The sequence below is a fragment of the Megalobrama amblycephala genome, linkage group LG10, assembly GCF_018812025.1.
Source record: "Megalobrama amblycephala isolate DHTTF-2021 linkage group LG10, ASM1881202v1, whole genome shotgun sequence".
In the NCBI taxonomy this organism is placed as follows: Eukaryota; Metazoa; Chordata; class Actinopteri; order Cypriniformes; family Xenocyprididae; genus Megalobrama; species Megalobrama amblycephala.
Window position 1 is genome coordinate 26,414,838 of NC_063053.1, and position 17,660 is coordinate 26,432,497.

Sequence of the window (17,660 nt, forward strand, 5' to 3'; positions counted from 1 at the left end):
GTTGTGTTTCAGCTTTGCGTGACTGAATATGGTTATCCTAATCGCAGATGAATATGGTTATCATACTTCTCATAAAACATTCACTACTAGGCTTAAGAGATATAACCAGTTTAGATGGAAAGGATCTCAAGCTGACTATCTGTAGACATTACTCTAGCTACACACATTAATAGACATGCTACTTCCTCGAAAATAGATTCCAGCACAGCGCTACAACAGCCATAATATGAAAGACTCACAGTAGATAAAGCTTTACAATAAACTCTGTTAGAGAGCTACATAAGGCAGTTTATCTGTTCAATAAAATACCTTATTCACATGTTGAGTAATAAAAACGCATCGCCTTTACAACATTTCAAACCCCTCAGTTCTCTCCATCTCTGAAAAGCCAAGTCTTCTCTTTTTGCCAGCAGACTCTCCTCTGCTTTTTTTAAAATTCCCCAGAGGTTGGAGATTTAACGTTCTCCATGTCAACCTTTCTTGCTCATTGTGACAACTAACCTATGCCACTCCCATACCATACACACGTCAAAGTGGCCGGAGCAACTATCCTCTATTTACGGATACGACGAGACATGCCCGAGTGACGCATGTACACATTTTTCCTGCAAAAAAACCCCCACCCTGACAGGTCTGAAATATAAACACTTATAATAGGCTTATCACAGTGAATCAGGGTCCTGTATTACACACTGTATATAACTCACATGCTAACAGGTTCTCCCATTTTTGTGCACGTGTAGGTAACATCATCCACGGACACCAGTAACTTTGACAGCTTTCCAGAGGACAGTGAAGACCCACCGCCCGATGATAACTCAGGCTGGGATACAGACTTCTAAACAGGCTTAAACACACATGTGCACACATACACAGACACACAACGTCAGCCTGGGATACACATGCTGCACTTCCATATGGACTGAAGGAGAAATGTGGGAAGAAGCAGAAGGAGAAGAGGAAGATGGATTTTTGTCCATCATGAAATTAATTGACTGTCAAGATCCGGAGACAAAATATGAATGTCTTGCGTGAGCGTGTCTGTGTGCGTGTTCACCTTTGACCCTTAATAACCACCTTTACTGTGAGATAACTGAGGAGACGGTCCATTTAGGGAAAAGGCTGTGACCTCATGATTTGTTCTTCTCCCTCTTGGCTGTAAACTCTTCATTCACCAATCCGTGTGCAGACTACTCTAAAGAAGACCACGCTGTATGTCGCAGGAGTCCAGACAGACCTGAATGTTCTCTTAAAGTAATACTCATTCGTTTTAGCACATGTAAATAATAGCATAATATCACTACCCTGAAAAACTCACACGTACGCTGGCGTTCCCGACACGTATCGGTTTATCTCTCATGTGTATCATAATACGTCAATCGTAAGACTCAGTTTCACCCTCTTCAAACACATACAGACATTATAGACACATCTTCTCACCTCTCTTTGCTGTTAATTTATTGTTGTGCCGGTGGCCATTACAGGTTATGATATTCTGAGCCCAGTACTGGTTTTCTCAAACTTTATCCCATGAAATGATGTGCCTCAAATTCATAGCTCCATTGATGGTGTACTGTATTTATTGTCTCAGATTTATAATAATGATGAGGTAAGTACTGACCACTGTGAACAACCAGATCTTAAATAGGAACAGAGCGTCAATAAAACAGGAACAGACCTGGGATTGGTTTGCCCTTTATGACCATTTCTTAAACCCGATTAATTCGAATGCAGGTACAACATACTCATGATTTCTCCAGAGATTCAGCCATGTCAGATCACGAACAGTGTTAGTGCCTTAAATCAATGGCATTCTGCGACGCTCCTCATGCTGCATGTCAGAATACAATCCCTTCAGCCTGCTGCTGTCCATCTGTCTAGTTTTTTTTTTTACACAATAAAGCGACTGTTTTAGACACTCCCTGTATCCTCACATGATCTTCAGCTGTCTTTTATACGTCTGAAATGTTTGTTCTGTGATATAGAAATTCTGTCCCGTTTATTCACTCTCATACAAACTTCTAGGACATTCTTTCTTCTGTGGGAACACACGTCTCTTGTCCATATTATAAAAGCGAACTGCTGTCAAGCTCCAAAATGACAAAGTAGTATAATAGTCCACATTGACAAAAAAAAAAAAAAAATACAATTGAAAATGTTATGGCGCTATTTTAATGTTTTGAAAGAAGTCTTATTCTCGCTGAGGCTGCATTTATTTGAACACAAATATAGTAAAAACAGTAACATTGTTAAATATTATTACCATTTAAATAATTCTTGTCTAATTTATTATATTAAAATGTAACTTATATCTGTAATGGCAAAGCTGAATTTTCAGCATAATTACTCCAGTCTTCAGTGTCACATGATCCTTCAGACATCATTCTGGTAACACTTTTCAATAAGGTTCATTAGTTAAACATGTATTAACTAACATGAACTAACCATGAGCAATACATTTGTTACTGTATTTACTAATCTTGGTTAATGTTAGTTAATGAAAATACAGTTCATTGTTTGTTCATGTTAGTTCACAATGCATTAATGTCTAACCTAAGATTTTAATAATGTATTAATAAATGTTGAAATTAACATTAACAAAGATTAATAAATGCTGTATAAGTGCAGTTCATTATTAGTTCATGTTAATTAATTGTAAACTGTTACCATCATTCTAATATGCTGATTTGCTGTTCAAGAAACATAAGACAGCACAACTGATTTCAAAATTGCTAATACAAAGAAATGTTTTTGTAGAAACTGTGAAATCGAAAGGTTTGGAAATCCAAAGGTTTCTGGATTGATAAAGATATAATGTAAGTTACTCTGGATATATGTCTTCTGGTTATATTTCACCCCTAAATCAAAAGAATAATTATAAGAAATTAAAGCCTCCCTTTAAGGGCCATTAAGAATTTTTTTCAGAACTAACCATGTTACTGGATATGCATTATTGTGATTCTAATTATTCTCCATTAACTTAGATTCTCTTTAATGTTTTACAGATATACTGCATTAGTTAGAAAATAAAATTATTTATATTTAATCAGCATAAAGGAAGAACAACAAATACTCTCTACAATTTAAATATTTAGTTATTATTATTATTATTATTATTAGCAGCTTTACAGTAATGAGAACTCGAGAGAATTTTAAATGTCCTAAATACTTTATTTATAATTTTTTTTTTTATATTCTTTTGCAATTAAATATGATCAAAACATGTTCTTGTCATGTTTCATGAGATTCGCCTATTTCCCCTGCTTCTCTAAACACATCCTTGTTGCAAGAACATGGGAAGGACCAGAGTATATGATGATCTGCTGTTTTCTCTCGGAAAAGGCCATTTAGGCTATTAGAGATGCACTAGATGAAATCGGTTGGTTTTTGCTCCAAACACACGATATTAGGCAACAAGTGAACATTTTGTCCTCAAAGTTGATGTGTTAGAAGCAGGAAAAAAGGGTAAGTGTAAGGATGTGAGTGAATTCGACAAGGGCCAAATTGTGATAGCTAGACGACTGGGTCAGAGCATCTCCAAAACTGCAGCTCTTGCAAGGTTTTCCCGGTCTGCAGTGATCAGTATCTATCAAAAGTGATCCAAGGAAGGAACAGTGGTGAACTGGCGACAGGGTCATGGGCGGCCAAGGCTCACTGATGCACATGGGGAGCGAAGGCTGGCCCGTGTGGTCCGACCCAACAGATGAGCTACTGTAGCTCAAATTGCTCAAGAAGTTAATGCTGGTTCTGATAGAAAGGTGTCAGAATACACATTTCTGTCCCAAAAAAGGGGGACCAAAAGGGCAACTAATATTGCGTTGGTCCTGCTTTTGCTGCCAAAACAGCCCTGACCTGTCAAGGCTTGGAAACCACTAGACCCCTGAAGGTGTGCTGTGCTATCTGGCACCGAGTTGTTAGCAGCAGATCCACTTGTCCATTTTTCCTGCTTCTAACACATCAACTTTGAGGACAAAATGTTATGCCTGATTGGTGTGTGTATGTGTATGTGTCTATATATGTATGTGTCTATATATGTATATATATATATATATATATATATATATATATATATATATATATATATATATATATATATTTATTTATTAAGGCCAATCTACCCGTTATAGAGCAAATAAACAACAAAAAAATTTGCTTAGAGAGAGAGAGAGAAAAAAAAGCAACCGGTATCGGAATCTGCCTATTTGCTTGTGTAAAAAAAAAAAAAAAAAAAAAAAAAAGGCCATGAAAATGATGGGTGCATCACTATAGGCTATATCTGCTTACCCTGGAGGAATTAGAAATTAGATTAAAAATTAGTTCACTGTGTAGTCAGGCAGATGCATTCAGCCCCAAAGCAGAAATAACATCACAGATTAATTTGTTCCATCATTAATGAATTAACCTATGCTCTAAAATGCTACAAGGCAATAATCATACTGAAACCAGCAACAACAAAATGACTGAATCCTACTTTTTGTTGTTTTATTTGTTATTGTTTTTTCCCCTATGGTGATGAACTGATACACTAGTCTTATTCATTCATGTACCATGTATATCCCTGCTGTAAAGTCACATGCAGAGTGCTGAAATACAGAGAAGCCGTCTTTAAATATTCTGAACCTCATTTCAAATCCCCTAAAATATTTATTTAATGATTTTCTCAATGAAGCTTCGTGATCTGTAGGGGGCACCAGTTCACCATTTAATTTCAGAAAAACGCCAGCAACACTCAACATTCTTCTGAAGAACAGAGTCGATTTTAACTTTACACCGACTCGCAGCCAATGTCAATTCTGTGAAACTATGACAAATATGAAATTGAACAGAGTTACACTTTTATGTTCCTGTTTAATCTCTGTAATATCTAATTACTAAATGACGGAAATGAAGCGATTAAATCAACATACAGCTGAAAAAAAGAACAGCATGAAGATGTTTATCTTTAATCTTAATAAGTAGATCAGAAAAGTATTGTTAAGCGTTTTCTACAATGCATTTGACACCATTGTAGGTGTGTCACCAATGTGACTTTTAAATCATTCTGGACATATCACAGTTCAACCATTATCATAACAATTATGCTATTAATGCACTTAATGTAGACAAGCGCTGGATGTAAGCTTGGTGAATCCTGAACTCTGTTGAACCCCGTATTTTTACCCACAGAAGATGCACTTAGTTTCAATGAAGAGGAAGATCTGTTTTTATTGCTGTAAGTTATATAAACGCGTGAAACATTAACGTGCATATTATTTTTATGTGCTGACAGAAAAATGATAAGGTTTAAGCTCTAGTCCTAGTTAACGGAGGTCTGCTGACAGGTACTGTCGTGTATAATGATATACCTTAAATTCCACTTTAAGCACTTTAAGTTGTCAGTCTGTTTCTGAGGGGGCGCGACGGTAATTACGCACACAACTATTGCGAAAGACATAGCGAAATTTCACCAATCCCTATTACGATGATGGCGTGGCTATTGAATATTCATTAGGTTACGCAATGATCGGTATTAAGAAGCGTCGGCATGGCTCATTAATATTCATGAGCCGGGAATGCTGCTGCTGCGCGCCTCAACAGAACTATTCCGATCGCCTGCGCAGACATGAGTTCACACAGCACGTCTGCGCAGGCGATGAGAGGGGAGGTGGAGAGCGTGTTTGATGCACTCATACAGTCATTTAAAAGGGGCGGGAATATACAAACAGTCCCGCATGTATAAAACTCTTGGAAACACATGAAGTGCTGTGGAGTTTGGACATTATGCGTAACATACTGGCAGAGAAGAACATGAGGAACATGCTCTCACTACTCACCGTTGTGACTGTTTATCTCGCGGTCTGGGGAGGAATCACTGCAGATGCTCAAGTCGGACCTGTGTTACAGAACTCCATCAGGCATCTGCCCGCAGCATCCAGTCCGAGTGACGCGGTGAGCGCGAGCCCGCGCGTAACCGGCACCGCAGACAGCGACGCACCGGCGGTACGTGTCCACAGGATGCTGAAACACACAGAGGATTTAACAGGACTCAGTTTACATTTAGACGTTGTGCCTTTGAGATTATTTTTAAATTCTTTTGGAGATTTATTGCATATGTGTGCTTTAAATGAGCGATTTAAATTAAGTTTATCATTATGATTTACTCTTCCACAGTCGCCGTACTGCGCCGCTGATGCTGAGTGCAGGCCCGGTGAGTTTTGTAACGGCTCTCGGGGAGTTTGTCTCTCGTGCCGCAGGCGGAGAAAGCGCTGCGCTCGTGACGGGATGTGCTGCGCTGGAAACCGATGCATCAACGGTACAAACCAAGGACTAGGTTTTCACTGGTTTATTCGATATAGCTTGTATGAAGTTTAAATTTTCTCATGTCGTGTTTCTCTCTCAGGTGTGTGTCAACCTGCTGATACCGAAGTTGTGACAGTAGACGCCGCTCAACCGGTTGGCAATACGGATGAGCCGAGTATGACTGTAACACGTGGGCAGAACTTCACACATCCTAAAAGAACCACCATCCTACCAAAACCACAGCAGCCACTGAAAGGTCTCAAATCTGTCTCCTCTCCTTTATTCTTTTCATATTTACTCTTCTCTCTTCTTGTCTTGTCTCTTTTCTTCTAGTCTCTTCTCCTCTCGTTTCTTCTTTTCTCATTTCACCTCTTCTCATATTCTCCGTTCCTCCCTTCTCTTTTAGTTTCTTCTCATCTTTCCTTTTCTCTTCTCATGAAATTCTCCTTTATTGATCTGACTTTTTCCTTTCTCATCTCTTTTCATCTTGCCTCTCCTCATCTCTGAAGTAAATTCTCGTTCATGGATGTGCCTTACAAATACCTTTTTCATATCATCTCGTCTCTTTTCAGTCTCCATCTCATCCATTCTGTTCTGGTGTCTTCTCATCTTGTATCTTTTCTGAAATAAAATCCTTCATTGATCTGCCTTGCTAAGCATTTTCTTTGAATCTAGTCTCTTCGCTTCTCCTCTTGTCTCAACATTCAATTCTCGTCTTGTTCTCAACTTTACAACTAGATCTGATTTCACAACCTCCACTTCTACATGCTGCTATCACATGACTCTGGAGGATGGAGGTGAATGCTGGTGTGATTTATAATCAGTCTCATCTCTGTCAGGTGGCGAGGGCGAGACGTGTCTAAGGTCTTCGGACTGTCTGGAAGGGCTGTGCTGCGCCCGACACTTCTGGTCACGGATCTGTAAGCCCGTGCTGACGGAGGGGCAGGTGTGCACGCGCCACCGCCGGAAAGGAGCTCACGGTCTGGAGATCTTCCAGCGCTGCGACTGCGGCTCCGGCCTGACCTGCCGAGGCCAGAGAGAGAAACCCGGAGCTGAAAGCCGAAACCTCCACACCTGCCAACCGCGCTGACCACGCAGAACCGCTCTCGGCTCCAAACACACACACACACACACACACACACACACACACACAGCACGCGCACGCATGCAGACACACATGCAGCGGCGGCAGAGGAAAACTGATTGCACGGAAGGATGCGGCATTAAAAGGACTGATCGTATTTCCTGGACGGATGCAGAGAAACTGCACCGTACAGATGTTTCTGTTGTACACTCTGCTATTTAAGACTTTTTTCCCTGGGTCATCACAAAAGGCAGATTGCTTTTGTTTCCCTTTATAAGGAACTTCTTATTCTTCTTGCAGTAAATTACTGTATTGTAAATACGTAGTCAGAAATTGCACTTAACACTGAGCATATGGATCCTGTAAAAGTAGCATTTTATGATTCACACACATCGATATTGTAAATGTGCAAGCCTATGATTTAGATGGTTGTCAGTACTATTTTATTTTAAGCAAATTGTAAAGATATTTGTCTGATTAAAATATATAAATGGAACAACAATGGACTTTTTACAATTCATACTGCCTCAACTGTAAACTAAAGAAACCACTTGGGGGATGTTTTTATAGTCTAATGTCATACACTGCTTGCTTTATTCAGCAGGTTACGCTTCCAGCATCACCCAGAAACCCTGACTTAGCAAAAAATGCAATATATTGTGTGTAGCAAAAAAAAAAAAAAAGTTTCCTAATTTAATAAATGTAAGAGTTTATGTGACAAAGTGTCCTAATTTAATGCAGCTAGCTTAAGTAAAAAAAGTTGTTCATGTTTGCTTCATCGTTGATTACAGCAGAATATAATTTCAATTGTATTCCAGAAAACAAAAAAGTGCACTTAAACTGGAAGTCTTGGGGCAACGGATGTACACTTTCTGTACAGACTTGCATTGTAATTGCATAAATTTCAGTGCATGTGTTTTTGATATGTGCTGCATGATTACGTCTTAATCAAAAAAAAAAAAAAAAAAAAATTGCATGTGCATGCATGTGGAGTGTGCAGTCAGTTGGACCATAAGCCCCCCCCCCCAAAAAAAAGCATTACTCTTAACATAAGACTATACTCTAAAAGCTTTGTGACCTTGTAGCTGAAGTTATCATGGCAAATAAACAAGCTCAGAGCTCTGGTGAAGAGCCGTAATCCTTTGTGTAGCCATATCCCTGTCTGCAGAAAAACACCTGACCACATGAAAGCCTGAATGGGCCCAAACAGCAGGGAAGTACAAAGCCGACAGGAGGATATATCAAACGTGAAGAATCCCGAGGAAGTACAAGAGGATCAGCTGCAACAAGCTTTGGTGTGTCTGGCTAACTTCTAATTAGTCCTGCAGTCAGGCCTGAATTGCAGGTTAATCATAGAGATATCTGACTCTTTAATTACTTTATTATGTAGCCCGTTTGGCACGCACACAACATATAGTGCAGTTCAGAGCGAGTTCTGCATTCACATAAGCAACTTTATTTGTGCGATCTGCAGTTGATGTCATTAATGTTTTGCACATGTTCAATATATTTGATTGATCTGAAGCTATTTAGGACGGTATAATCATGACTGAAGACATGATGAAATGTTTTTATATGTCTGAAACACTTAAAGAGATAGTTCACCCAAATTAATCAATTCTGTCATTATTTACTCACCCTCATGTCATTCCAAACTGACTTTTTTATACCGAAGAACACCAAAAGGAGAAATTCCGGCGCTTTGCACGCTGTAAACACAGTGCAGTGCTTCCAGGTTATATGTCAAAACACCGCCTCAGTATTGGCCGGCTCGTGCAACGGAGGATGACACGGAAGAGAAGAAATTGTTGAATAAAGTCATTTGTTTTGTTTTTTGCATAAGTATTCTCGACGCTAGTCACATTGACTATTTTATGTCTTTACTACCTTTCTGGGCCTTAAAAGTGGTAATTGCGTTGCTGTCTGTGGGGGATCAGAAAGCTCTCAGATTTCATCAAAAAATCTTAATTTATGTTCCGAAGATGAGCGAAGGTCTTGCGTGTTTGGAACGAAATGAGGGTAATTACAATAATTAATGACAGAAATTTCATTTTTGGGTGAACTAACCCTTTAAATGTGGCAACAGAATTACTGAGTCCGTGAGATGAACATGGGAGTCAGATCAGTTTGATTCATGAGAAAACATTGAAAAGAAGCTATTTGTTAATTAATAAGACATTGCTTATCCTCTAATAAACTACCAGAGAGATGGAATAGATGTTAAGATTAGTAAATAACTTAAATTTCAGTCTGTTCCTCAGACAAGGATACTGTATAAATTCAGAAGACCTGGAATAAAAATAATGCCTAATGTTATGTCCTTTTAATTGTCCTTTACTGTAATTGCACAGAAAAGAGCAACAAACTACATCCCTCCAAATTCCTTCTTTTGTTTTAAGAGAAAAAGTCACGAGGGTGACATTTCTGAGAGAACTAACTGCCAAGAAAAGAAAAATCATTCGCTTGCATATGCAAAAAGTTTTATATTTTGTTACATAATGTTGTTACATTCATTTTTAAGTGTGTCATACTGTAAGTGTTATTTTGGGCCTGCTTTTCACAAATCAAATCACAAGATCAGGGCTGCTCACATCTCTGCAGCAGCTGGCAAATGTCAGAACAAGACTCTTCATTGGTAGGGTAATAAAAGAGTGAATTTTCCACTCATTCAGGCTCTTACGGCAAAAAGTAACCTTTCTCTCTGTCCCTTGACCCTCATGTCTCGCTCTCCTTCAGTCTGTCTCTCTCTGGTGACAGACACTGTGGCTGAAAATTACAGACAGGCAGATCTGTTTAATGATGTCAGGCGTCACAGATTCGAGGGCTCACGAAAACTGACTATTTTAACTGTGCGCGTGGAGACTAGAGGAGGAGACAGCCTCCACACACACACACACACACACACACACACACACACACACACACACACACACACACACACACACACACACACACACACACACACACACACACACACACACACAAAAATCATGTCCAGTCTCTCAATGTGTAGTTTTGGTTTTCTGAGCTGTTCTTCTGAGTAACTGTCAAAGTTACTCACCTCCTATCTCAGCCAAATGAGCAAATTACTCAGAAACAAGTCCAAACAAAACCACAGAAAAGCATTTTGTTACACTGCAGTACAGCTTGCCAATTGTGTGTGCGCATGTGTGAATATCTTTGTGTGTCATTTGTGTTTAATATATATTTTTACTGTTTTGATGCGCTCCTTTTAAAGGGACAGTTCACCCAAAAATTATTAATTTATTATTTATTCGCCATCACCTTTTTTTATTTATTTTTTTTATAAAACATAGAAGAATGTAGAATGTCAAGTAATATTTATTTAATTAATTATTTTTTTAATCCTTTATCTCACTCTCTCTGGGCCATTTAGAGTTTATTTAAATAATAAAATAAATAAAAATAAAATACTATATTATATATGTGTTTGTGTGTTTGTGTGTGTGTGTGTGTGTGTGTGTGTGTGTGTGTGTGTGTGTGTGTGTGTGTGTGTGTGTGTGTGTGTGTACACACACACCGACTCCCGGGGGGGAAAAAATATGTCTAGACACTAAGATTTTAACTGTCTTAACCACAAATTATTGGTCAGGAAATTAGCAAAATTTAAGTAAACGCACTACTTGAAAAGCCACTACTGTTTCAGAAAAATATCAAAGACAGAATTCACTTTTTGGCAGGACATAGGAAGTTGGATTCAGAGTGGTTATGGAACACAAGTGGCATGGTGATGCTCCAGAGCGGTGTCTTTGAAAATCTGATCAGAAATATAATAATAAATGCATCTCTACTACAGTGGAGAATGGAGGAAGAGGATTCATTGCGTGTGGAGCCTTTTCAGATGCTGGTATTGGTGAGTTACTTCACTGTGAAAAGTTATTTAATGCTTTGGAGTACAGGAGAATATTGCAGAATGGTTTGCTTCCCACAAATGAAAAAATTGTTATCTAAAGGAGAATGATCAGATGTTATTTTTCAACAAGACAATGCTCCTGTCCAAACTGTAAAGTCAACCAAGAAGTGGCTTGAGAACAAGTCCATCAGGCTCATGTTTTGGCCTGGTCAGAGTCCAGATTTCAACCTTATAGTGAATATTTGGTCTCACACTAAACTCAAACAAACTGGGAAACATTTTCCAACTACTCATGAACTGTTTGAAGCCTTTAACATTGAGTGGAATAACACTGACTCTTCTTCCTCTAAAAAGCTGTCTGTAAGTTGGGGAAGGCTATTCCATGCTAAGTTTATCTTTATCAACAGTAGTTGTGCAGTTCTGGCCAATTTCCTAACCAGTGATTTGTGATTAAAATGTTTAAGACCATTCAAAGACCACTAAATATGTTTGCCATTTTTGGCTTGGCCCATTTATTATTATTATTATTATGTTTTATTTATTTAAATAAATAAATGAACAAACAAAACTGGCATTTGAAGAAATCTGTTTTTGCTCAACATTGTGTGTTTTAAATATTTTCATATGTCCATTAGTAAGTCTAGTGTTTTGTATGAACACAAACACACACGCACACACACTGCCAGTGACAGCTTTGCGAGCAATATGTCAGCAGCAGAGGGTTCTGGGGTTTGGGGCAGTCTAGAAACTGTGTTTACGCTGAACCGCTCGTTATTGGGCTGACCACAAACCTCTGCTGGCCACAGGCATGTGTGTGTGTTTGTGGTGATGGCGTAGGGGGGGGAGGGATCTGCTCCCAAATACGGCAGAACAGCACAGAGCTGAAGCAGAGATCTGACTGCCAACAACGACATCACATTCAACGTCTGCATGATGACAATTATCTCATTCATATACGCAGCATACATTTTTCACAAGCGTTGGAGAGCAAAACAGAATTGCATCACCTCTCTCTCACAGCGAAACATGGTCGCCTTCATACAGAGCTGCTGAAATTACAAAGATGATGGTAGATTTTAGAGATAATGTTGCCACAAACTTCTCACATATCTCCGAATAATTGATTCACGGTTGATTTCTTTGGCACAGGTGCACGGCAAATCAATGTACGGCACACAAACAATGTACGACAGAAGAAGTGGGCCTTGTTCTCAGTCGGTGCTCATTAGAGACTTCAAAGCAGCTTATCACCTGGCACGAGTGTGTTTTTACCAAGCTTATCTAAACAGTCTCAGAAAGGGTGTCATTCCTTCCACCCAGTAGATCTGCTCATAAACAATATGCTCCATTCATCTTTGTGCCGCGCACTGGGTGACGGTCAGAGGAGGTAAACGAAAGCTGTTGCGTAAAGAGAGAACTGGCATCGCTAATTAAACCCTTTCATACCACAGCTATCTGAACTATCCTATCAAAACAAACAATTAAATCGACTTTTGTTGTGAGTGAACAGTAAACCGCACAGAGCCTCAGGTGTATTCTTGAGCGACCTGGGAAAGATGTGTTCCCAGAGGAAAATTAGGCCTAATGGAGTTGTTTCATTTCATCAAGTCACCATAAAATCAAAATGGACAATTTGTTCTTATTTATTTCATATACTGTAGAATTTATTATAGTGTTTTGTAGTCTTTAATTAAAATAACTTCCCCATCCTCTTGCTGTGACATCTCTTCTCTCTGGCCCTACTGCTGGCATGTAGTAAGGATATAGAGATATAAAAAAAATCCATGTGCACAGAATAGCTCAGATTATCTGGTCTTGGAAGAATTTGATGAGAAAAGTTTGAGATCAAATAAAGATCTTTGACTTAAGTATCTTGGCAGAATTTAGCACAGTTTGAGACTTTAGGAAGACAAAGAAGATATTAATGCCAACTTTGTCTGTACAGTGTAACATTTACAGAAAATCACTAAAAATGCTACTTTATTAGTTATTACCATCATGTTTTTCCAAACTCACTGCTTTATTTTTCAATGGGACACAGAGGAATGTAGAATGTATACGCACATACATACGTATATATATATATATATATATATATATATATATATATATATATATATATATATATATATATATATATATATATATATATACACACACACACACACACACACACACACTATTTTATTTATTTATTTAATATTTAATTAAATCAACACTACATGTGTAAGAGGTGCAGGTACAGTAAGCGTCTTGTATAAACCCTCAGACAGCTCTTTAGGTTTGACAATAAATCTGGACAGGCTTAGGCCTTAGTTCAATTAGGATACTTAAAGGTGCTAAAGAGGATGTTTTGTTTTATACATTTTTGCAATATTACTTGAAACTGTCTTTACTAACTGATAAAAGACTGTTTATTAGGTGCACTGAAAGGAATAATATTAATATACATCATCTGTGCACGAGGTAGGGTCTTAAAAACATCAGCCAATCGTTTACGCGATCATCGCGTAAACGATTGGCCCTCTGGCTTGTCAATCACTGCCGTGACGATCCATGTGAGAGACGTGCGCGGCTGCGCGCTCCAGTAACTTTCCACACTCCACAGGCGCCGCATGCAATGTCTTTGTCAGGAGACAGGAGTAACAACTGCAGATTATGAGTTACCTGCGGTGAGTCCGACATAATGAATCCACTAACACGACACAGCCGGTGGTAAACACTCGTGTTCCAATACTCGTGCATGAGTTTTGGGAGGCGTTCCCTCGAAATGAGCTGTGAAGGAGGGGGTTGTTCTTACGCATGCACTCATTTCAAAAACTCACCAACAGTCTTTGGTTTCTCAGTCGACGAAAAGATCCTCTTTAGCACCTTTAAGTAGCTTTTATAAATGTACCCTTGAAAAAAAAAAAAACATTACTGGTGTGCATCTTGAGACAAAACAATGGCACTGGCATATTTTAAGATATGTCAGTACAAGTTGCTTTCAGTTAAAACAGCTCAAACATGCATTTTAGTCTGAGATTTGCTTAAGCCTTGTCTGTGAAACCCGGGGCATGTGTATTACATTATTTTAGTGCCATGTGTGTTACTCTGACCCTGTGCACTATATGCAATACTGGTCATGTTTTAAAGACAGGTGTCTTAACAATAACCTCTGATTCATCATGTGGCATTCAAATTTACCACCTGTATTATTATGGTGGTTTTCAGTACATTTTAAGGTACAAAGAAAATGTTAGCAGTTGAAGTACATTAGTATTTTAACATTAAATCACTTAAATGACATCTCAGATTATTTGGTCTTTTATGAGGAATGTTTGATTTGAAATTTAGATCTTTGACTTGATCACAGATCTTAGCAAATTTGAAGATATCAGAGGATACATTACTATTATACTGGGGTATATTTTCCTGGAGAAACATTTAAAGGTCCCGTTTTTCGTGTTTTTTTGAAGCTTTGATTGTGTTTATAGTGTGCAATATAACATGTGTTCATGTTTCGCGTGTAAAAAAACACTAGCCTGGGTGCCAGCCCGAACCCCGCCCACAACATTTTTTGGACGGGAAGTTCGGTCTGGACTCGATCCATTGTGGAGTAATTATGCTCGGCTCCCAGAAGGCCGAGCCAATCAAATTGCCAGGGCAGGCTTTAATTCAATGATGGACAGGCTATCTGCGGTTACGTAACCACCCACGTCATCAAAGAGCGCTTGGGTTGAATTGGTTTTCACCAAAGATGACTGCAGCTGGAGAAGTAAGATGTTTAGATTCCGCTATCACGTCTGTAATAAAAGAAATCGACAGCGCATTAATTTTAAAAGACGAACCAAGAACCGCAATCAAGGCATTTGTCGATGGGAAAGATGTGTTTGCCGTCCTTCCAACGGGATTCGGCAAAAGTTTAAGTACAAGTTCAACATACGTCACTTACTGCGTTGCTCTGATTGGTTGTAGGTTGTAGAACCAGAAAGTATGACCATATTAGCCCAGTTCTGTCAACATTACATTGGCTCCCTATTAAACATCGTATAGATTTTAAAATCTTGCTACTTACTTATAAAGCTCTAAATGGTTTAGCTCCCCAGTACCTAAGTGAGCTCTTAATGCATTATAGTCCTTCACGTTTATTGCGATCTCAGAATTCAGGCCAGTTGATAATACCCAGAATATCAAAATCAACTGAAGGCGGCAGATCCTTTTCCTATTTAGCACCTAAACTCTGGAACAATCTTCCTAGCATTGTTCGGGAAGCAGACACACTCTGTCAGTTTAAATCTAGACTAAAAACACATATCTATGCTCTTGCATACACATAACACATTATCAATACATTAACATTTTTCAAATCCGTTAAAGGATTGTTACGCTGCAATAATTAGGTCGGCCGGAACCGAGAACATTTCCTATAACACTAGATATACCTGTACATCAGAATAAGAATGGCATCTACGCTAATATCTGTCTCTCTGCTTATCCTGAGGTTTGCCGGGTGCTGGATCCAGGCCGTATCCAGATCAGATGGAGAACCTGTGTCTGGACATGACTACAACGTAGCCCAGGAGACAATGGGCCTACAGATCCAGTTCTGGCTGCATCTATAATTCAGATTTTTAATCCCCGTATCCGCTTACATATATTTATATATAATCTATTTTTAATCTCTATAATAAAAATGTATAATTCAGATTTTGATCTCCATATCCATTTACATATATTATATATATCTTCCAAGGGGTTTTTTCCCTCCTAGGACTTTTTTTCCCAGTGTTAGCACGCTGGGTTTTTCTCCTAGGGGGTTTTTTCCACCCCTGGGAGTCAGCCGACATTGGCTTAATGTAGCACCATCTTGTATATGTTACATATTACCACGCTTGTTTGTACAGCTTATTTTTAACCACTTCCCTTTTTTCTGTGCTTCTAATATGTAAAGCTGCTTTGAAACAATTACCAATTGTAAAAGCGCTATATAAATAAATTTGACTTGACTTGACTTGTAGGTCTATCCAATTGAGTGCAGAGTTTTTTTTTTTTTACTGGTTCGGTTAAGACACGCCCCATAATTCAAGTGCAATGGAGCAGTATCAGACTCACATTCTGCCTAGAATATGAGTATGACGAAGTCAGGCTAAAAAAAACACAGTATTTTTCACATAATTTACTTATCTGTATACCGCTGTTTCCACTGTCATAAAAACGGGCTGATGACTTCCTTGTTCTATGAAGTCCCTCCTTCACAAATACGTAACGAGTTCTGATTGTGCCAGCGGTTCCTGTGTTGTGATTCGACAGCTCTGAGCGCACCGTGCCCGGAAAGGTCACGCCTCTTACCATAACGTGGAGATGCACGCGCTCAGTGTTATTGTAAACATGTCTTTAATTTTACCCTATCAATTTGAGCCGGAATCAGACCCGGTGATTGGACTGCAGGATGAAAATAACAGCGTTTCGACGACATGGCGACAAACACACTCTACAAACGCAACTCTTGTGTATTCCTGTGGGCAGAGGTTAGTCAAAAAACTGTTTTAGTGACGTCATTAAAGAAGGAAGTAGAGGGATGTAGTCCAAACTGGCCGTTCGATGTAGGCGACTTCTGTTAAATTAAATATCTCGCTTGGCATTGAACTTTGAGCTTTAAAATTTTACAGATTTTATTTATACTCTAACAACAACATTACACACTAACTAAAGTTTGAAACGAAGAACGGGACCTTTAAAAAGCAGGTGATTTACCATTTACATTTACATTTTACATTTACATTTATGCATTTGGCAGACGCTTTTATCCAAAGCGACTTACATTGCATTATACTATACATTTGTATCTGAGTATGTGCAATCCCTGGGATCGAACCCATGACCTTGGCATTGCTAGTGCCATGCTCTAACCACTGAGCTACAGGAAAGCACTACATTTGCACTCATTTAGTCTCACTTCAAACAACTGATGTTAATTTTTCTATCTTAAAGGTGTAAGCACACTGGTTATTATACTGGAAGTCATTATTACTCATCATCCCTTGTAACTCACCCTCCACACTGTGCAGACGTCATGGTGGAATGTCATTCTGGAGGGGCGTCTGAGATACGAGACCCTCATGTGGCATCCAGGAGGCAGACAGACAGACAGCTGAGCTCCTGCTGGGACGACAGCCGACTGCTGGTTTGATCCATGCCGGTGTCCCTGTCTGATGCATCCACACACACAAACACACTTATTCATTTTTCCTGTCATGTACCATAAAACAAAACACTTTCTTCTTTTTATGTGTAAGCATGAATATTAAAACTAGGAGACATTTTCCTCAAGCAGGATATTGTGAGATTTACATGGCCACAAAAAAACATTTAGACACTTCAGCCAGACTTCAAAATGTGTGCATATCATTGTATTACGTAAATATTAAAGCCTTTTTTTAA

The 17,660-nt window shown here is 38.8% G+C and overlaps 2 protein-coding genes and 1 long non-coding RNA gene across 4 annotated transcripts in view; 2 read left to right on the plus strand and 1 right to left on the minus strand.

Annotated features, from left to right (window-relative positions):
* prkg1a (protein kinase cGMP-dependent 1a) overlaps positions 1-1,933 on the plus strand; it is a 105,547-nt gene extending 103,614 nt beyond the window's left edge. For both annotated transcript variants that reach the window (XM_048205577.1, XM_048205575.1), the window contains exon 18: positions 744-1,933. In XM_048205577.1, the coding sequence (XP_048061534.1) occupies positions 744-842 (99 nt within the window). In that variant the 3' untranslated portion in view covers positions 843-1,933. The remainder of the gene's footprint in view (positions 1-743) is intronic.
* The window catches only part of LOC125277238, a 129,072-nt gene that overhangs the window by 35,553 nt on the left and 75,859 nt on the right, over positions 1-17,660 (minus strand). Inside the window, exons 2-3 of the long non-coding RNA XR_007186852.1 lie at positions 17,272-17,428; positions 5,814-5,997 (exon numbers count right to left, since the gene is read on the minus strand). This is a non-coding gene — a long non-coding RNA (uncharacterized LOC125277238). The remainder of the gene's footprint in view (positions 1-5,813; positions 5,998-17,271; positions 17,429-17,660) is intronic.
* On the plus strand, positions 4,172-7,859 carry dkk1a (dickkopf WNT signaling pathway inhibitor 1a). The gene is made up of 4 exons (XM_048205587.1): positions 4,172-5,979; positions 6,151-6,292; positions 6,380-6,535; positions 7,119-7,859. Exons 1-4 carry the CDS (start codon positions 5,761-5,763, stop codon positions 7,367-7,369), a joined length of 768 nt encoding a protein of 255 aa, XP_048061544.1. The 5' UTR covers positions 4,172-5,760; the 3' UTR covers positions 7,370-7,859.